Below are 20,518 nucleotides of genomic sequence, written 5' to 3' on the forward strand. Positions count from 1 at the left end.
ACATGGCCTATTGTAGAAATTGTCCCATGTGCACTTGAGAAGAACATGTGTTCTGTTGTCGGGTGGGGTGTTCTGCATACGTCTGTTACATCTAGTCGGTTTAGCACGTTATTTCAGTCTCCTATTTCCTTATCTTCTCTCTGGTTGCTCTGTCCATTATTGAGAGGGGAGCATTGAAGTCTCCATTAGTGTAGAACTCTCTATTTCTTCCTTCAGTTCAGACAGTTTTCCTTCATAATTTTGATGGTCTGTTATTAGGTACGTGATGACTAATGATGTTGAGCATTTTTTCATGTGCCTATTGACAATTTGTGTATCTTCTCTGGATAAATGTTTATTCATATCCTTTGCTCATTTAAAAATTGGGTTATTTGTCTTTTTATTATGGAGTTGTAAGTGTTCCTTATATATTCTGAACACTAGACCCTTACTCATTATGATTTGAAAATATTTTCTCCCATTCTGTAGGTTGTGTTTTCACTTTCTTGATAGTATCCCTTGTTGCATGAAAGTTTGAAATTTTGATGAAGTCCAATTTACCTATTTCTTCTTTTTTGCTTGTGTTTTTGGTGTCATATCTAAAAATCTATTGCCAAATCCAAGGTCATGAAGATTTACACCTATGTTTTCTTCTAACCGTTTTATAGATTTATTGGGCCTTTGGTCCATTTCGTGTTAATTTTTGTATATGGTGTGAGGTAGGGATCCAACCTCATTCTTTTGCAAGTGGATGTAGAATTATCACAGCACCATTTGTTAAAGAGATTATTCTTTTCACACACTTCCTGATTTTAGCAATTGCTATAAAACTGCAATAATCGATTCAGTGTGGTCTTGGTGTGGAGATAGACACAAAAATCAGTGTAACAGAACAGAGTCCAGAAATAGCTCCACACATAGGTCCAATGGTGCTTTGACAAAGGTGCAAAAGTCATTCAATGGAGAAAGTATAATCTCTAGACAAATGATGCTGGAAGAACTGGACATCCATAAGCAAGAAAAATGAATCTTGACCTAAATCTCACACCTTATATGAAAATTAACTCAAGATGGATATTGTATGTAAATGTAAAACTATAAAACTTTTAGAAGAAAATAGGGGAGAAAATCTTTGTGATCTGGCGTTTGCCAATGTCAATGGATCATTCCACACAAGAAAAAATTGGGTGCATTGGACTTCATCAAAATGAAAAACTTTTGTGCTACGAATGACTGTTAAGTGAATAAAAAGACAAGCCGCAGACAGGGAGAAAATATTTGCAAGTCAAATATCTGATGAAGGCCTTGTATTCAGAATACATAAAGAGCTCTCAAAACTCCACACTAAGAAAATAAACAACCCACTGAAAAATTGGGCTAAGGCTCCGAATAGACATTTTTCCAAAGAAGATATACATATGTCTGATAAGCACATGAAAAGATGCTCAACATCATTAGTCTTTAGGGAACTGCAGGTCAAAACTGCAATGAGAGACCACTTCAGACCCATAGAATAACTATAATCAAAAAGACAGACCCATAACAAATGTTGGTGAGTATGTGGAGATGTTGGAACCCTCCTACATTGCTGTTGGGAATGTAAAATGGTGCAGCTGCTGTGGAAAACAGTTTGGCAGTTTCTTGAAAGGTTAAATATAGTCACCATATGACCCAACAATTCTATTCCTAGATATCTACTCAGGATAAGTGAAAACATATATCCACACAGAGAACTTAGACAGGAATGTTCATGGCAGCATCATTCCTATTAGGTAAAAAGTGGGAACAACCCAAATGTCCATCAACTGATGAATGACGACCAAATATGGTATAACTAAGGAATGAGGTTTTAGTTGGCAAAAAAAAATTGAATGAGGCACTGACACAGGCTACAGTGTGGATGAGCCTTGAAAACACTCCAAGTGAAAGTATCCAGTCACAGATGACCACATCCTGGATGATTCCATTTATATGAAATGTCCAGAACAGGCAAGCCCACAGAGACAGGAAGTAGATTAGTGGTTGCCAGGGGCTTGCTTTGAGTGACTACCTAATAGCTCGGGGTTTCTTTCTGAGGTGATAAAAAGTTCAGAAATTAGATTATGATGATGGTTGCACAACTCTAAATACACTAAAAGCCACTGCATTATGCCTTATATATATGTACTTTACATGGATGAACTTTATGGTATGTAAATGACATCTCAATAAAGCTGTTTGTTTTTAAAAGGATAAAACACCTGAATGGAACGTCACTAAAGAGAATGCACCATTCAGCACAGGGAAAGTTCTTCAACATCATCAGGTATAAGAGAAATGCAGTTAAAGCCAGGATGGGTAGCACTGCACATCCGTTAGAAGAGCTAAAACAAAATTTCCAACAAGAGACTGACAAGAACAAGTGCTACTGAGGGCGCGGAGCAACTGGAACTCTCACCAACTGCTGTGCCATGCAAAATGGCACCAGTACTCTGGAGATCAGTGTGGCAGTTTCTTAAAAAGTGAGTCACACGCCTGACAAATGATCAAGCAATCCCACTTCTGGGCATTTGTCCAAGAGAAATTCAAACTTATGTTCGCAAAAACCTGTACACAAATGTCTATGGTGGCTTTATTCATAACTGCCAAGACTGGAAACAACCCAGACATCATCTAGTGGGTGAAGGATAAGCAAATTGCGGTCCATCCACACATGGAAAACCATTCATTTTTAAAAAGGAATGAACCACTGAAACACGTAATCACCTGGATGACTCTCAAAGCATTATGCTGAATGAAAGAAGCCGGACCTGGGACCTCCCTGGTGGCGCAGCGGTTAAGAATCCACCTGCTGCAAGAGGGAGGAGATATGGGGATATACGTATATGTATAGCTGATTCACTTTGTTATACAGCAGCAACTAACACACCATTGTAAGGCAATTATACTCTAATAAATATGTTAAAAAAAAAAAAGAATCTGCCTGCCAGTGCAGGGGACATGGGTTTGAGCCCTGGTCCGAGAAGATCCCACATGCCATGGAGCAACTAAGCCCATGTGCCACAACTACTGAGCCTTTGCTCTAGAGCCTGTGAGCCACAACTACTGAGGCCATGTGCCACAATTACTGAAGCCTGCGTGCCTAGAGCCCGTGCTCTGCAACAAAGAGAAGCCACCGCAATGAGAAGCCTGCGCACCACAACGAAGAGTAGCCCCCCCTTGCTGCAACTAGAGAAAGCCTGTGCGCACAAAGACCCAACGCGGCCAAAAATAAATTTAAAAAAACCCCAAAAAACCCCCCAAAAAAAAAACACTTTATAAAAAGAAAAGCTGGACCCAAAACGTAACACACTGTAGGCTTCCATTTACATGACATTCTCAAGAAGACAAAGCTATGGTGATGGGGAAGAGATCCGTGACTCTGAGTAGGAGGAAGAGGGAGTATAAAGGGTGAGCACAGGGGAGATTTTTAGGGTCATGGGGGATTCTGTGTCCCAACTGTGTGGCTACAGGAGTCTGCACCTGTGCTAACAGTCACAGAACTGTACATCTTTCAAAAACTCAATTTTCTGTATAACTCAAAAATAAAAATATATAAATAACTTAAAAAGCACAACCATCACAGTAAAATTGATTCAGTTAAGAATTCTCCATGAGTGCTAAGCTTAGAGGGATTTTTTTTGTGTGTGTGTGTGTGGTACGCTGGCCACTCACTGTTGTGGCCTCTCCCGTTGCAGAACACAGGCTCCAGACGCGCAGGCTCAGTGGCCATGGCTCACGGGCCCAGCCGCTCCGCGGCATGTGGGATCTTCCCAGACCGGGGCACGAACCCGCGCCCCCTGAATCGGCAGGTGGACTCTCAACCACTGCACCACCAGGGAAGCCCCGCTGAGAGGGATTTTAATGAGGAAAAGGATACTTATTGAATCCAAAGTACATCCTCGTTAAGTATTTAATCATTACAAAGGGAAAAAGAGTAACTTCACGGTAGGGAAAGCTGGTGGACACTACCTCCACCAGGTGATCGAGGATAACGCCGCCACTGACGTCAGGCACCTGCCTGTCTGACATGCATTGCTCCTGTGGAATTCCTGCCGGAAAAATAAAATGTGAATCTATTCATGCAGAGACATGAGAAAAACCCCCAGCAGAGGGACATCCTGCAAAACAGCTTGTCTCCACTCTTTAAAAACGTCTGTGTCATGAAAGACACAAATGGCCGAGGATCTGTTTCAGATGAAGGAAACTAAGAGCCTTGACCACCAAAACCAACGTGTGATCCTGGATTGGGAAAAATACAGCTACGAAAAATATCACTGGGGCAAGTGACACAATTAGAAGCTGGACTGCAGATTGAGGGATTGTATCAACTGGAAACGTACACTGAAGTATTAAGGGGTCGAGGCAATGATTTATGCAACCTTTTCTCAAATGTTTCAGAGACAATAATATAAGCAGACACAGAGAGAGACAGAGAACAGTACAGCAGACAGGGCAGGTATGAAGAATTAGTGATGTGGACGCAGGGCATAAGGCAGCTTTCTTGGTCCTCTTGCAACTTTTCTGTAAGTTTGAAATTGTTTCAGAAAAGAAGTTGACATGTGTGGACTCAACTCCTGCTTCCAACCGCAGAGAAGTGGCGGGAAGGCCAGCCAGCGTCCAGAAATGACTGTGAAACTGGACGGAGTCTGGCAGCAGCTGCTCCAGTCAGTGGACACTGGACCCTCAGGGCTGTGAGCTCTCAAGGGCCCACCCTCCTGGCTCCCTGGGGATGGTCTGACCACAGCCCTGAAGCAGGGCTCCAAGCAGAGCATGGTGGTCCCCGCAAGCTCGGAGTCCGAAGCTGGGGTGCAAGGCAGCTGAAGGTAGAGAGCAGCTGGGGCCTAGAAACTCATGTGGGGTCCCTTCGAGCGTGTGGCTGAGGGCTGGAGGGGGTGCTGCTGGAGGCCTCCCCGAGAGCAGACACTATGGGTTGTGTACTAGCTATTTATTCCCGCATAGCAAATTTAGTGGCTTTAAAAAACATGCCTTGGGCTTCCCTGGTGGTGCAGTGGTTGAGAGTCCGCCTGCTGATGCAGGGGATACGGGTTCGTGCCCCGGTCCGGGAAGATCCCACATGCCACGGAGCGGCTGGGCCCGTGAGCCATGGACGCTGAGCCTGCACGTCCGGAGCCTGTGCTCCGCAACGGGAGAGGCCACAGCGGTGAGAGGCCCACATACCGCAAAAACAAAACAAAACAAAACAAAAAAAACTCACGCCTTTACAAATCAGAACTACAATGAGGTACCACCTCACACCAGTCAGAATGGCCATCATTAAAAAGTCTAGAAATAACAAATGCTGGAGAGGATGTGGAGAAAAGGGAGCCATTTTATGCTGTTGGTGGGAATGTAAGTTGGTACAGCCACTATGAACAACAGTATGGAGAGTCCTCAGAAAACTAAAAATAGAGCTACCATGTGATCCTGCAATCCCACCCCTGGGTATATATCTGGAGAAAATCATAATTCAAAAAGATACATGCACCCCTATGTTCATAGCAGCACTATTCACAGTAGCCAAGATATGGAAACAACCTAAATGTTCATTGACAGATGAAGGGATAAAGAAGATGTGGTCCATACAGTATATACAATGGAATATTACTCAGCCATAAAAAAGAACGAAATAATGCCATTTGCAACAACATGGATGCAACTAGATATTATCATGCTAAGTGAAATAAGTTAGAAAGAGAAAGATAAATACCATATGATATCACTTATATGTGGAATCTAAAATATGACACAAATGAACATATCTACGCAATGGAAACAGACATAGAGAACAGACTGGTGATTGCCAAGGGGGAGGAGGGGTGGGGCGGGGATGGATTGGGAGATTGGGGTTAGCAGATGCAAACTATTGTATGTAAGATGGATAAACAACAAGGTCCTACTGTATAGCACAAAGAACTATATTCAATATCCTGTGATAAATCATAATAGAAAAGAATATAAAAAAGAATGTATATATATGTATAACTGAATCACTTTGCTGTACAGCAGAAATTAACACAACATTGTAAATCAACTATACTTCAATTAAAACTCCCCCAAAAACCTCAAACTCCCCCCCCACACACACACACATTTACTATATATACCCAGCTTCCATGGGTCAGGAGTCCAGGCACGCCTTTTTTTTTTTTTGGCGGTGCCATGCAGCATGTGGGATCTTAGTTCCCCGACCAGGGATTGAACTTGTGCCCCCTGCAGTGGAAGCATGAAGTCTTAACCACTGGACCGCTAGGGCACTGGCACTTGGGCCCAGCCAGGATGGAGAGACCTGCTTACTTATTTTTGGGAGAAAAGACTACAACCTACAGCAATACCTACTCTAGGCTCATCTAAGAAAATTTAAAACTGAGCCCCATAAAGAGCTTTGGGGGGACTGAAACTGGAAGCTGAATCTTGCCAAGTCGAGGGTCTTGTGAGGCACTTTGGGGTTCCCAGATCGAAACCAACAAAGCACGAAAACAAGCCCACAAAGGTCCAGTAATTGAATAGCTGCTAAAATGAGAACCAACAGTCTTCCTAGGAAGATAACAGAATCCAGAGTCTTTACAGAATGTTCAGTATTCAGCCAAAAATCACTAGACGTGTGAAGAAATAGTAAAATTTCCTCCTTGTCAAGGAAAAACACCAGCTGTCAATTAATTTCCTCCTAGATGTAAATTCACCCTTCATTGCCTGCTCAGCAAAAGTGGATCAGCTCACTATAAAGGAGAAATGCTTAATGTAATTTTGTCCACTGTCACAGAGCAGGTGGCAAATGAATTTACAGCCAAGAGGCAGTAAAAGCATGACTGGCATAACGTACACACACTGCAGCTCAAAACTCCACCCCTGTGGCGTACAGCAAACAGAAATGCTCGCACAAGGGCACGCAGGGGAGGTTCGTAGCAGCTTAATTTTCAGTAGCTCAAAACTGGAAATGGAATACTACACAGCAGTGAAAAAAACCCAAACACCTCCCAAATGCAGCAGCAAGTGTGCATGTCACAAACATGACGGCAGGTGAAAGAAGCCGGAAAAAAGAACACAAACTGCACATACCATTCACGCAAAGCTTAAGAGCAGGCAAAATGATGTATAGTGGGAGAAGCCAAGGGAGTGGTTGGCTTTGAGGGCATGATGCGGTGCTCTATTTCTTGATCTGGTGGTCAAGCACGTTTGTAATTTGTGCACGTTTCTCTAAGTTGTTCAAAGGCAGGCTGGAGCCCTGTCTCCCTTGGTGCCCGGTCCTTTCCCCGCCCAAAGCCTCCTGCATCAGTTCATCCTAAGAGCCCCTGAGGTCCCCAGCCCCTGAGGCAGGTTATTCCCAACTGCCCAGCTGAGGGGAGCTCTGTTCAAAGAGCGGAAAAGGCAGGCTGCAGAGTTGCTAAGGCTCTTCCTGTTCCCCAGGGAAATTTCTGAACCTGGGGGTGGGGAGGCTGGCTTAGCACTGAGGCCTCTCCCCCCGCCCCACTCCAGGGGCCCAGGGGAACCGAGCAAGGTGCAGGAGAAGCTAGGTGATGCAACAAATGCCCACCTGCTCCCTTCTTTCTCCTGGGCCCAGAGAAGGCGACCGTGGTGGGGGTCGGTGAGCCTGTAGCCCTCCCCTGGTTCTCCCCTGTGTCCCCAGCCCCACTGCAGGGCTGCCCCTTCTTGGCCCGAGAGGCTGGTCCCTCCCCGTCTCTGGTTGGCATCCCAGCCTGCAATGGGCCAAATGGGGGGCCTGGCCACTCCCTACTCCTGGCACCAGGCTGGAGCCTCTGACCCTGCACACCGGCCCAGAGCCAGGGCCCAGCCCGCCAGACCCCCTCTCTGCTCGCGGGAAGCAGGTGGAGCTGGGCTAGTGCAGGCAGGGCTGCCGCTGCCCTCTAAGCATGGGTGCCCGCCCCCCGCCCCGGGTGCCTGGGGCGTGAGGGCCTGTGGGGAGGAGCCTGCGAGCCAGCAGCTCCTTCACCATGGTGACGGCTCCCTGCTGCGTGGCAGGTACCGGTGGCCCCGCAGCTCCAGTGGCCCCAGCGTGGATGGGGGCAGGGCAGGCCAGCTGCTCTCTTCCTCTCTGAGGGGCTGTGTCCCCCTCTCTAGGCTTCCCTGGCTGACTCAGGTCAGCCTCACAAACCCTCCCAGACACGCTGGGTTTGGCGGGAGGTGTGTTTGGGGGCCTGGATTGTCCAGTAAGTCGCCCCGACTTACTTTCACTCGGCAGTGAAACCGAGCACAGGGCTGGCAGGCTGGTGGGGCCTTGGTTGGCCTTGGGGTCTGGCTGGTGTGCACCTGGCCTGGCTCCGCCCGGCCCCGCTCCCTTCTCTGATTAGGGGCCGTGACCTTGCTCTTCTGAGGGGATCTGGTAGCCAAGAGCTCCTCTTCACCATGGACACCACTTAATTTGTGGCCTCAAGGGCAGCTCGGTCCCCTGGACGCCCAGCCTGGAGAGCTGGGGGCAGGGGAGTGTGTCCCTGAGGCCGTCCAGGGTCCTGCTGCCCAGGTAGGCTGGGAGACAGGTGCGACTGACCCCACATGTAAGGATGCACACTGATGCCCAAGGGACAGAGGGCAGTCCGTGGCCCAAGGCCAGGGGGTGATGTCATTCTGAGACACAACGCAGCCCTCCCCTCCCCCCACCCACCCCTCAGGCCGCTGTCTGGGCCCCTGTGACCATCACCCGGGTTGCTGGCCCCTACCTGCTGGGGCCGTGGCCCCCCAGGAAGGCACACGTACAGGTGGAAAGCTCTGCATTCACAGGTTATTATTAACCCGGCAGTGACATCACCCGCAGCCAATGGGAGGCGGGTTTATTTCCAGGGCTGACAGCTTGATAACGGTTAATTTTAGCTGGATCTTCTTTCCCCAGGCTCGTGAAAATCCCTGCCCGCCAAAGAGGGGGCTGTCTGTGTCGCCCCGCCCCAAACAGCTCGTGGCTGGGCCTGGGAGCTACTGGAGGGGCTGAGAAGGCGGGGCCTGTACCCCTCCCTCTGCCCGCCCCCCAGAAAGTGCCCTGGGAGGCTGCTCCAGCCTCATGAGCAGGAGTCCCTTCTTTGCTCGTCCCCCCACCCAAACCCTTGGCTGCTACGGGGGCCACTGTGACCAGTGGCTCAGGTGTGGGAAAAGGGCTACAGGGGCGGAGCCTGACCTGGGAGAAGGGAGGAGCACAGCTGGGACCTGGGCGGGCTTGTCCAGAAGTAACGCTGCCCCGGCTCAGGCCTTCCAAGCCTTCCGCAAGCTCTGCCCTCCTTGCTGTGTGACCTTGGACACTGTGCTTTGCTTCTCTGTGCCCAGTTGGCTCTTGGTCCATGGGTCCTCAGGCTGCCTGGGAGCCCCACCATGCAAGGCTTGGTGACTGTGGCTGTTTAGTGCATCACATAGTGTTTAGGATTGCTTAGTATTTCATAGTTATTCAGTACTAGTCAGTGATTAGTTATTTAGTACTATTCAGTGGTTATTAAGCACGAATCAGTAGTTAGTAGTCATTAAACACTATTCAGTAGTTAGCAGCTGTTCACCAGTTAGCTGGACCATGCGGTGGTGCAGCTGTTCATCAGTTAGCTGGACCATGCGGTGGTGCAGCTGTTCACCAGTTAGCTGGACCACGCGGTGGTGCAGCCCTGCATTGCTGGTCGGGGTTATGTGGCACCGTACCTCCCTCCGTGTCTCCACTGTGTGAGCCCAGTGTCTCCAGACGCCATCTTGCCCGGGCTCCCAGGGCCCTGCAGGTGGTCCGGCTGAGGACGGATGGGCATGTCCTGGGGACATGGAGGCCTCTTGGGGGAACCACTGGAGACCCCTGCCCCAGGTCAGCGAGCAGGTCCTTGGGGGGGACGTTGCCTTCCATTAGCAGCGGCCATTGCTCTGGGGAGCAGGGCCTCCCAGCCCCTGGTGCAGGCAGCCCAGTGCGGTTTGGTTCCTGCCAGGCGACAGCAGTGGGTGAGCCCAGAGCAGAGAGGCAAGCCTCAGGCCCGTGTGGGCGTCTGATAAACACCCTCTGAGCCTTCAGGCAGCTGGAGATCCCTGGGGGAAGTTGGGGTGGCGTCCATAGGGACCCGGGCCTCCTGCCCCCTCGGTCCGTCCCATCCCAGCCTCGGTCAGTCACGGCATCTCCCAGATCCTGCGACGCATTAAACACAGAGGCCAGCTGGGCAGGGCGGGGGGGCCGTGCTTTCCGCACAGGCGTTTATTTTTAATTCCTGGCTACTGTTTGATGGCATCAGCAGCACGAGGAAGTGCCGGGTCACTTGCCAGCCCCTCTCGCCCGGTCTGTGGGCGGACACAGGGACAGCCCGGCAGGAGGGCCCCTCCCCTCCCAGAGAGACCCTCCCCACGGGGCAGGGAGACCTGCTTGGCGCCCAACCACTGCCCCGGCCCATCTTTACTTCCTTACCTGCCGGGGGTCCCACCTCTGGGGGCTCCCCGTGGGCACTGCCCCATCAGGAGGTGCTGACCCCTGGGCCTCTGCACCCCCCTCCCCCACATTTTTTGAGACCCTGCCCCGCCTTCTCCGAGACTCTGACCATAACCTGAGTGTCCTCGGGCTCTGAGGCAGATGGAGACACGGCCATGGGGGGATGCGGTAATGGGTGAGCTGACAAGGTCGGAGGTCCCGGAAGAGGCCATGACCCTGGTCTTCACTAACCCATCCCCCACCTCAAAACCCATTTTGGTCATTGCCCTGGTCTGCCCAGGATCCTCAGGGACATCCGGCTTCCTACAGATCAAGGGGAGGCCTCAGGGCCACAGCCTGGGACTCTCTGAGAGCTGATTTCTTTCCTTGGCAAACTCTGCGTCCCTGGGACCCCGGCCCATATGCGCAGACCAGGGCAGCCCTCAAGGATTGCAGTGGGCTCTGGGGGTGGACTTCAAGTGGTCCCTGTACCAAAAGGGGCCCAGGGTGGAAAATAGTTCTTTCCAGGGCTTGGGAGGGAGGCTGAGCGGACTGGATCTGCTGATGCTGAGCTGAGGGGACCCTGGAGGCCACAGTTTCCGTGCCACACCACCGGGCCGGGGTGCAGAAGCCTGGCTTCGGGGGCCTGCTGGGGCAAGTCTGTGTGGCAGGCACATGGGGGGGCAGGGGGCTTGGAAACAAGCAGATTATGGGGCCCCACCAGGGGGCCGGCACCCCCTGGGCCACCCTGGAGAGATGTCTCAGAACACAGCACCATGTAAATCAGGTGCCGGCAGACAGCGGCCCAGACGCCGACCCCAGCCACCCCCCAGGCCTGACCTGCTCCTCCCCTGCCCCCACCCGCCCCGTCCTTGCGGACTGGCCCGTCCCTGGGACCTCCTTTTATGATCCAAACGTCTTTTTGTGCTCGGCGCGGCGCTGCTCGCCCCTCGCGTGCCGAGCCTGGCGTTCCAGCCTTGCTGTATCTGCCCTCTGCCGCTAGCTGTTTCTCTCCGGGCCTCTCTCCATCTCTGCGCCTCCCTCCTTTCCGCGCCCTCTCCCCATCCGGCTCTCGCCGCCTCCTCCTGTTTTTCTCTCCCCGCCCGCGCTCCCTCCGGGTGCGTCTCGTCTCCGCCTTTGTAGCTCGCTCCCTCGCCACATCCTCCTCTCGCGTCCCTGTCGCGCTCGCGTGCGTCCGCGGGCCCGCTGTCCCTGTATCCCTGCATCCCTGCATCCCTCGCATCCCCGCCCCCGGCCCCGCCCGCGCCGGTACCGCATTGCCGTACTGCAGGGGTGCAGTGCACTGCGCCTGCTCCGTCAATAGGTGGACCCCCTCCTGGAGAGATAAAACCGCCGGCGCCGGCGCCGCCAGTCCCTCTGGCTGAGACCTCGGCTCCGGGTAAGGACGCTGGGCCTCCGGGTCCCCACCCCCGCCCCCAGCTTTCCGCAGAGGGTCCCTTCCCCGGGGACCAGTCCCAGGGGCAGAGACTGGTCGGCCCCGGCGCCTGGCGAGGCTGCGCTGCTCCCCGAGGAGATCGGCTGCCCGCCCAGGGACTCCGGACCCAGCACCGGGGTCAGTCCCCCGGGCGGCCCTGGGTGGGGTGGGGGCACCGCGGTAGCGCTTGTTTACGGGGCTGCCGCGGCAGGGGCGAGTCTCCTGGGCGGTGGCGATCAACCTGCAGCCGTGACCTTGGGATCGCCCGGGGAGGGCCCTGTGGGGTTCGGGAAGGGTCGTCAGCGCTGGGGGCTGGTGAGGGTGGGCGCTGGGGGTGCCCACCCCCGAAGTAGAGGGAGAGGGGGAGGCTGTGAGACCTGAGGGGTCCTTGCCACCCCACCTCCACCCGGGCAGGCGGTGTCCACCTGGTGTCCGCACCCTAGGGTGCACCGTTTTCTCCCGCTTTCCCTTCCCCAGCCACCTGCCACCCCCACCCCGGGCTGCCTAGGTTTCTCCACTGACCTCCAGGATGGGGCAGGGGCTGTGACCCTGTGACCAGAGGGAAGGGGGAGGGTATGGCCCTCTGCCCCCACCAGGCTGAGAGCATCTCTGTCTGGCATCTGCTGAGCTTGGCTGCTGGGGCCAGATTCTCCCTCCTCTGGACACAGCAGGGACCCCCACCTCCCTGCCCCACTGTCTGCCCCCGTCCAGACCCCGGGGAGGGCCCGAGCTATTCTGGGCCCCTGATCTGGGCACTGCATCGCCCTGCTTGAGCTCTGGGCCAGGCTGTCTCCCCGGTGCCAGCCTGCCGGGCAGGGATGAGGGGAAGATGGCGCCGTCCCTGCTTGAGGAGGGGAGTGGGAAGCACTGACCGTCTCCCCACCGTGGCGGCTCTGCGGGGAGGGGGGTGGGGGCTGGGATCAGGTGCCGTGTCCCAGCCCAAGACTGTGGGTGGGGAGCAAGAACCGGGGACAGGGCACTGGAGAGCGGGGCAGGGTGACTCATCACCAGGCTCCTGACTGGTCACGGGGCTCACCCAGGCTGGTGTTTCTCGGTTTCTCTAGATGGGGGTTAACCTCTTTCATGGTGGGGGTGCTCTGTAGGCATAGCATTCAGACATTTACGGCTCCTGGCCTGTTTGGGCTTGCCTCCGGGCTCTGCTCAGCTAAACACGGAGACCTGGCTCCGGCCTTGGGGGCCCGGACTGTGGTCAGGGTGTGCTCCCAACCTGTGCAGGGCAGTCTTTGCTGGGCTTCTCTCTGAGGCCCTCCATCACCTTTGCTCCCCACCTCGACCCACAGAGTCACTGCTCAGTGTCCCCCTCGCCCTGAGCCAGGACACCCCAGGTCGTGCCAGCCCCTCCCCACACCCCGGGCAGAATGGGCAAGGAGAAGACCCACATCAACATCGTGGTCATTGGCCACGTGGACTCGGGCAAGTCCACCACGACTGGCCACCTCATCTACAAATGCGGGGGCATCGACAAGAGGACCATCGAGAAGTTTGAAAAGGAGGCGGCCGAGGTGAGCCCTGGGGGGGGCTCCCACCTTTGTCTCCACCATGAGGTTGGGTTCCCACATGGTAGCCGGGCTGATGCTTCCCTGACCCTGGGGCACGTAGCTCAGATTAACTCCTCTGGGGCAAGAGGGGCGTGAGCCCCAAGGCCCCCATGTGGGAGATGTGTATGTCACAGCATCCAGATGGGAAAGGCATGGGGGCAGCGGGGGGAGCCTCTCTCTGAGGAGGTGCCTGGTCGGGGGGAGGTGGAATGACCTGCTGGACCAGCCCCAGGCGGGGGAGGGGCTGGAGGTGCATTTCTCCCAGTATAGGTCACTGTCTCTGAGCCCCCAGGGTTGGGTTCCCCCAGGGCTGAGGTCTGGGGCTGGAGGTGGCGCTGTCCTCGCTTGTCCCAGGGCTGGGCCAGGACTCAGAGCGGCTATTAATAGCTGATTGATGGGCATCCAGCCCATCAGCTCCATTTTCTCATGCTGGGCTGGGGCAGGCTGCTTGTCCAGGGTGGCACCCTTTTTTGGGGGGAGTCTTTGTCACCTGGTGAGGATGAGAGGGGCCCTGATGGCTGACCCCGCATTTCTCGAAGCTGATCCTCTCAAGCGTCCGAGACCCATGGGTGGGAAGTGTCCATGGAGTGGGGGTCTGCTCTCTGTGTCTCCCACCTCCGCCCCTGAGCTCTGGGAGAAGCTCCTGTTGGGGAGCTGGGAGGGGTCTCACCTGGATGGCCGGTGCCAGGGCTCAGGAGGCGGCAGCTGCTGGCCTGGGCTGAACCCTGCTCATGGGGCCGTGGGGGTGCTCCTGGGCCCCAAAGCTGTGTCTCTTCTTCCCTGTGGGGCTAGTGTTGAGGGGGGCTGAGGGTGTTTGCAGGGTGTCTGGTTCGGGTCTAGCTGGGCCCTGGCTGGGCAGCCTCCCTGGAGGGCAGAGCCCTGTCTGTGCATGGTCCTGGCAGGGAGCTTTGACCAGCTGGGCAGTGACCACAGCTGCCACTCTGACCGCAGGCCTGACCCTGGGCATGGGGGTCTCGCTGGGCACTTGGCACAGGTGTTGGGAGAGGGCAGCCCAGCCTTGCTTTCCCTGGTCAGGTGGGGCGGGGAGTGGAGGAGGAGCCTCAGAGCCACTGGGGAGCTTTAGCGGCTGTAGAAAGAACTGGAAAGCCAGGTCCGTCCTTGTCACCTCATCTGATTTCTTTCTTTCTTTTTCCCTAAAAAAAAGAAAGAAAAAAAATCACAGAGGGGCTTTTTGGTTGGACAGCCTGAAACCCAGTGGGGTCATCAGCTGACACAGGGATCTGGGGGGTGCGGTGGGGGGGGACCCTGGCTTCAGATAAAGGGGAGCCCTCAGCCAGGGGAGGGCTTGAAACCAGGGCGGCTCTCAGGCTGCTCCCAGGCCCTTGCGCCCCCTGCTGGTGGCGCCCGTTTAGGCGGCAGGAGACCGGTCTGGGCAGGGCAGGGATGAGGTCCGGGTGTCCCCGGTTCCAGAGGTGGGTCCAGAGTCCCAGGGTTCCAGCAGTAGCGAGGGGTCTCTCTGCTGTGACATGCTGCTCCCGCGGCCCAGGGGGACCCGTGGCCAGGCCAGCTGAGTCCTGGTCCCGTCCTGAGCCACGTCCCCACCCCTCCAGATGGGGAAGGGCTCCTTCAAGTACGCCTGGGTGCTGGACAAGCTGAAGGCCGAGCGGGAGCGCGGCATCACCATCGACATCTCCCTCTGGAAATTTGAGACCACCAAGTACTACATCACCATCATCGACGCCCCAGGCCACCGCGACTTCATCAAGAACATGATCACAGGCACATCCCAGGTGGGCGGGGCCTCGGGGGCCTGGGGGAATGGGAGGTGGGGCGAGGGCACCATCCAGGAGACCCTGGGGGGCCCTGGAATCGGTGAGCGGTAGTTGGGTCTCCTCTGATTCCTCGCCAGGGCATGAGACCCCTCACCTTTGTCACCACTCGCCCCCCCCACCAAAGAACTAAGTACCCCAGCATCTCAGCCAGGCAAGGGTGCCTGTAAGGACAGCCAGCCACTGTCAGGGCCACCTTCACAGAAGGCACAGAGGCCAGGATGGGGACGCTGAAATGTGGGCAGAAATGCCCCCGGACAATCCGACATTGCCAGGGGATTCACACAGACAGACAGACACTGCCCCTAAGGTTGGGACCCCCAGGTTCCATGCCCAGGCGATGGCCCAGGCCCCTGTCTGCTGCCCAGAGGGGCCTGGGCTTGGGTGCTGGGCGAGGTCTGGGCTCACCTCGCCCGACCTGCCGGGCAGGCGGACTGCGCCGTGTTGATCGTAGCGGCGGGAGTGGGCGAGTTTGAGGCGGGCATCTCCAAGAACGGGCAGACCCGGGAGCACGCACTGCTGGCCTACACGCTGGGCGTGAAGCAGCTTATCGTGGGGGTCAACAAGATGGACTCCACGGAGCCCGCCTACAGCGAGAAGCGCTACGACGAGATCGTCAAGGAGGTCAGCGCCTACATCAAGAAGATCGGCTACAACCCAGCCACCGTGCCCTTTGTGCCCATCTCGGGCTGGCACGGTGACAACATGCTGGAGCCCTCGCCCAATGTGAGTGCCCGGCAGCGGTGGGGCTGCTCGGACCTCCCCCTGAGGGCCCTGGGTCAGGGCGGGCACAGACAGCCAGCAGGAGGTCAGAGGGCTGCGCTGCAAGTGCGGTGCCAGCCCCCTGTGGGTGTCCGCGCTGGTGGAAGCCCCAGACTCCTTGGGGACCAGACGCTCTGCCCTCAGCTCAGCCTCCCCGTGAGGCTGGCAAAAGCCGCTGCAGCCCCTTCTCTGGCCAGGGACACGCCCCCCTCACCCCCCAGGCTGACACTGCGGGGGCAGCGGCTGCCGGGGCCCAGGCCTCCTTGCCCCGTCTCTGTCTCCAGAGACCTGCGTGGCAGAGTTGCATCTCCCCCAGGAGCCAAGGCCAAAGGGCCTCCCAGGCCTCCCCGAGGCCCCCCAGGCACCTCCCCGAGGCCCAGAGCAGGCCGGGACAGCAAAGGGCCAAGGGTTGGCTCTCTGGGGTCAGCTGGGAAGCTGGTGGCTCTGGCAGCCCATGTCCTGGGGACTCTGACTCGGTAGGAGGTGATTAGCGGGACCTGGTTGTTTTGAATTTGTGGAGCCCGAGACCAAGTGCCTCACCCGGTCAAGCCAGAGGCCACCCCTGGCCCAGCAGGGGTCACTAGTCCTGACCAGGCTGCAGCTGCCCACACTGAGGGAGGTGGGCACGGGGGGTATCTCAGGAGAGCCAGGGGAAACTCAGCCCTGCACCCGTGGTTGGGGGCCGCCCCTTCTGGCCGGGCTGCCGGCTTGTATCTCGTGGATCGAGCTCCCCTCGTGGGGTCTCACGTAGGGAGGGGTGAGCCAACCATGGGCCCGGAGGCCATGGCTGTGGGGTGGGTGGCGCGGGGGCGCGTGGGCTCTAGGACGGTGCCTTCTTCCTCCTGCCCAGATGCCGTGGTTCAAGGGCTGGAAAGTGGAGCGGAAGGAAGGGAACGCCAGTGGCGTGTCCCTGCTGGAGGCCCTGGACACCATCCTGCCCCCCACACGCCCCACAGACAAGCCCCTGCGCCTGCCGCTGCAGGATGTGTACAAGATCGGCGGTGAGTGAGGGCTCCATCGCCACCGCCCGCTGCAGCACCCACCCTGCACGCCTGGCCAGCTCTGCCCTCAGACCCCCTCCTGAGAATGGGCCCCTGACCAGGAGCATCCGGGCCGGGTTATTTCAGCCCCTTCCCCCATGCTGCACGCTTTCCGGGGGGCTACCCATCCACCCATCTCCATCCATGCATCTATCTGTCCATCTCTCCACCCCCACCCCTGACCCATTATCCATTTCTTCATCAGTCCATCCATGCATCCATCCATCGGTCCATTTATCCACCCACCTCCCCCCGCCCGTCCATCAGTCTGTCCCGAGTTGGCCAGGGTCTTCCTCCCTCCAGATAAGTGCCCAGCCCTACACCAGGAGCTGGTGGCACAGGGAGAGTCACATATTACTCCCCACCTGGAGATCCCTGTCTTGTGGGAGACACGATCCACTGCAGGAGTGAGAAAAGCTGGTCATGAAATGATATAGAACCATAAACAAGTATGAGGCCCACGAGGGGGCAGCGATGGGGGACTCCCAGCCCGGAGGCTGTGGCAGAGATGCAGGGGCTGTGTGCAGGATGGGGGTGTCACACTCACCCAGCACAGAGAACAGCCACCAGCCTCAGTCTCCGCGATGCCACACGAGCCTCTGTCACAGCCAGGGAGACCGGCTGGAGCCCCCCCGCCCCCCGTCCCCCACTCTGGGGAGCACCAGACCCCCCTTGGGCAGCCACACCGTGTAAGCAGATCCTGAGAAGTGCAGGGGCACCCACGCCCCTTTGGGAATGACCCTCAAGACAGCAGCACCAGCGCCGGGCAGACCACCTTGGGTGGGCTGGTCCTCAATCTGCTCAGTGTTTCTGCCTCACAGGGTGGGGCCTCAGAGGAGGGTCCCCCAGTGCCTCCTCCGGGGAAAGCTGCCACCCGGGGGCAGGGGTGGGACCCCTCCTTGCCCATTCTCCCTGTGCTCTGGGAACTCTCTCCCTCAGTCCCTTCTTCCGCTGGCGGGGCGCGGAAGCCTCCACTTCTGTCTGAACGTGTCAGCGTCCGCCTTGCCTGGGGTCTCCCTGTCCCCTCCCTCCCGCCACGTGGCTACCCCCCACCTGCCAGGGAGGACAGGGCACCCCTGACGCCAGCCTGCCCTCACGGCCCCCTTCCTCTCGGCCCAGGCATTGGCACCGTGCCCGTGGGCCGAGTGGAGACGGGCATCCTCCGGCCGGGCATGGTGGTGACTTTCGCGCCTGTGAACATCACCACGGAGGTGAAGTCAGTGGAGATGCACCATGAGGCGCTGAGCGAGGCCCTGCCCGGGGACAACGTAGGCTTTAACGTGAAGAACGTGTCAGTCAAGGACATCCGCAGGGGCAATGTGTGCGGGGACAGCAAGTCCGACCCGCCCCAGGAGGCCGCCCAGTTCACGTCCCAGGTGGGCAGCCCGTGGCTGGCAGGGACCCCACCACCACCACCAGTACCAGGGCTGTCCTCAGGCGAGGCGGCTGCCAGGCGCCGGGGAGGACTGAGACCCCTGCTTCGCAGAGTGGGCCCCTGAGGCCGGGCAGGGTTGAAGCCGGCCGAGGGCGCAGGCAGGGAGAGCAGGCGGGGTGCACCCCGGCCTTGGTGCTCCCAGCCTCACTGAGGTCCCACTTTGGTCCTGAAAACGCTTTTATCCGTTTATTGCCTGGGACAGGCCTGTGATACTTTATTCTCCACATTTTCACTGTGCCCTCTTCGGTCACCTCCTCACGTGACTAGGACTCTTTAAATTGGCTTTACTGAGATATAATTGAAATATGATAATCGAAGTCCGGTTTTGTCATCCCCCGTCTTTGCTCTGACCACTGGCCCTTTCAAACAGTGCCCTCATCATTGTTTATCTCTTGTGGCTTTTTAGATGCTTGAAGAGGACCTCGGGGTCCAGGTCCGGGGGCCTGGGTCCCCCCTAGACTGGCCTTCCTCCGTGGTCAGCACTCTGGGCCCCAGGGACCTGGGGGTGGGCGGAGCCTCCTCCAGCTCTGTGCCCTCCCCCTGCGCCCACCTGCGTGTGCCTGATGGCCTCATGCACCTCTGTCCACAGGTCATCATTCTGAACCACCCTGGGCAGATCAGTGCTGGCTACTCACCGGTCATTGACTGCCACACAGCCCACATCGCCTGCAAGTTTGCTGAGCTGAAGGAGAAGATTGACCGGCGCTCTGGAAAGAAGTTGGAGGACAACCCCAAGTCCCTGAAGTCCGGTGATGCGGCCATCGTGGAGATGGTCCCGGGGAAGCCCATGTGTGTGGAGAGCTTCTCCCAGTACCCACCTCTCGGTGAGCTGGGTGGTGAGGGAGGAGCAGCCCCGGGGTGGTGGCCAATCCAGGCTAAGGGCAGAGGACCACTCTGGGGGTGGGGTGGACGGAGGGTCCTGCACTTTTCCGCTGCAGCTTAGAGCTTAGCAGGAGACCCCCGGCCTTGGTCTTTGTCTCATGGAGTACAGGTGGCCCCACTGGGTGGGCCTGGGATGGTACCCTGTTCTGCAGACTCACCCAAGGCCCACAGCTAGTCTGGTGGCAGAGTTAGGACTGGCCGCCTGCCTCCAGCTGGCCCGCCCCACAGATACCCCAAGGATGACCCACAGACCTATATCAGAGAGCTGCCTTATGCAAGGTTGCTGGCCATCTTCAAGATAGCTAGAAGGGTGTACTGTACTCTCTGCGCCAGCCTGCCCTGAGTACTGTTCACATACCATTTAATGCCCACAACGACGCCTTGGTAGAGTCCTATGTGTGTTATTCCTGCCACCTAAGGAGACAGGAGCCTCGTACTCCACTGCCCCCGCCCCCCTCGAAACAGGCGCAGAGAGCTCGGTGCCCAGCGCTAGGGTCCCGCCCCAGGGCCAGGGGCTGGGGAGGATGCTGCGGGAGCGAGTGCGCCTGCGCGCTGTATCCCGGCCCGCGCCTCACGCCCCCTCCCCGCAGGCCGCTTCGCCGTGCGCGACATGCGGCAGACGGTGGCCGTGGGCGTCATCAAGAATGTGGAGAAGAAGAGTGGCGGCGCCGGTAAGGTCACCAAATCGGCGCAGAAGGCGCAGAAGGCGGGCAAGTGAAGCGCGGGCGCCCGCGGCGCGACCCTCCCCGGCGGCGCCGCGCCCCGCCCCCGCCCCTACCCCCGGCCCCGCTCCCGGCGCGGTCCCGGCGCCCCGCCCCGCCGCCAGGCGCATGTCTGCACCTCCGCTTGTAAGAGGCTCTCCGTCAGCGACTGGATGCTCGCCATCAAGGTCCAGTGGAAGTTCTTTAAGAGGAAAAGCGCCCCCGCCGCCGCCCCGGCTTCCGCGTCCAGCCTTTGCCACGCTCAGTGCCCGTTTTACCAATAAACTGAGCGACCCCGGAGCCGTGTGCGCCTGCTGTTTGGGGGTGGGCGGCTCGCCCTGCGGGAGGGCGCTCGTTAGGACACCTCCTGGCCCCCCACCAAATTGCCAGCCCCGTCCCACCTGGCGTCCCGCCCAGCACCCACCACCCCTGTGGGCGACCTGGCCAGGTGTCCACCTGTGCTACCCAGGGGGGCGGTGGGGCACTGGATCCAGAGTCCAGCTGGTGAGGGGGCTTTGGCGTTCCCCCAGTGGGGGCACCCAGGACAA

The 20,518-nt window shown here is 57.1% G+C and overlaps 1 protein-coding gene across 2 annotated transcripts; it reads left to right on the forward strand.

The window, feature by feature from the left end:
- The first annotated feature begins 11,687 nt into the window (after positions 1-11,687).
- On the forward strand, positions 11,688-20,263 carry EEF1A2 (eukaryotic translation elongation factor 1 alpha 2). 2 transcript variants are annotated; one of them, XM_081256421.1, is made up of 8 exons: positions 11,688-11,765; positions 13,103-13,324; positions 14,932-15,111; positions 15,580-15,876; positions 16,763-16,913; positions 18,072-18,328; positions 18,977-19,211; positions 19,860-20,263. In XM_081256421.1, the coding sequence occupies exons 2-8, from the start codon at positions 13,181-13,183 to the stop codon at positions 19,985-19,987; spliced, it is 1,392 nt and encodes a 463-aa protein (XP_081112547.1). In that variant the 5' UTR covers positions 11,688-11,765; positions 13,103-13,180; the 3' UTR covers positions 19,988-20,263. The 2 variants fall into 2 exon arrangements, with proteins under 2 accessions (XP_081112547.1, XP_081112548.1); XM_081256422.1 differs by lacking the exon at positions 11,688-11,765 and adding an exon at positions 11,847-11,939.
- The last annotated feature ends 255 nt before the right edge of the window (positions 20,264-20,518 follow it).

This window comes from Mesoplodon bidens, assembly GCF_964165515.1.
Source record: "Mesoplodon bidens genome assembly, chromosome: 15".
Lineage (NCBI taxonomy): Eukaryota > Metazoa > Chordata > Mammalia > Artiodactyla > Ziphiidae > Mesoplodon > Mesoplodon bidens.

What these genes read in the sequence shown, in the direction of transcription:
- EEF1A2 (XM_081256421.1), top strand. Translation starts at nt 13,181, where the DNA reads ATGGGCAAGGAGAAGACCCACATCAACATCGTGGTCATTGGCCACGTG. An exon ending in TGCTGGAGCCCTCGCCCAAT is followed by an intron (nt 15,877 to 16,762) that starts GTGAGTGCCCGG and finishes CCTCCTGCCCAG; the next exon opens with ATGCCGTGGTTCAAGGGCTG. An exon ending in GGATGTGTACAAGATCGGCG is followed by an intron (nt 16,914 to 18,071) that starts GTGAGTGAGGGC and finishes CTCTCGGCCCAG; the next exon opens with GCATTGGCACCGTGCCCGTG.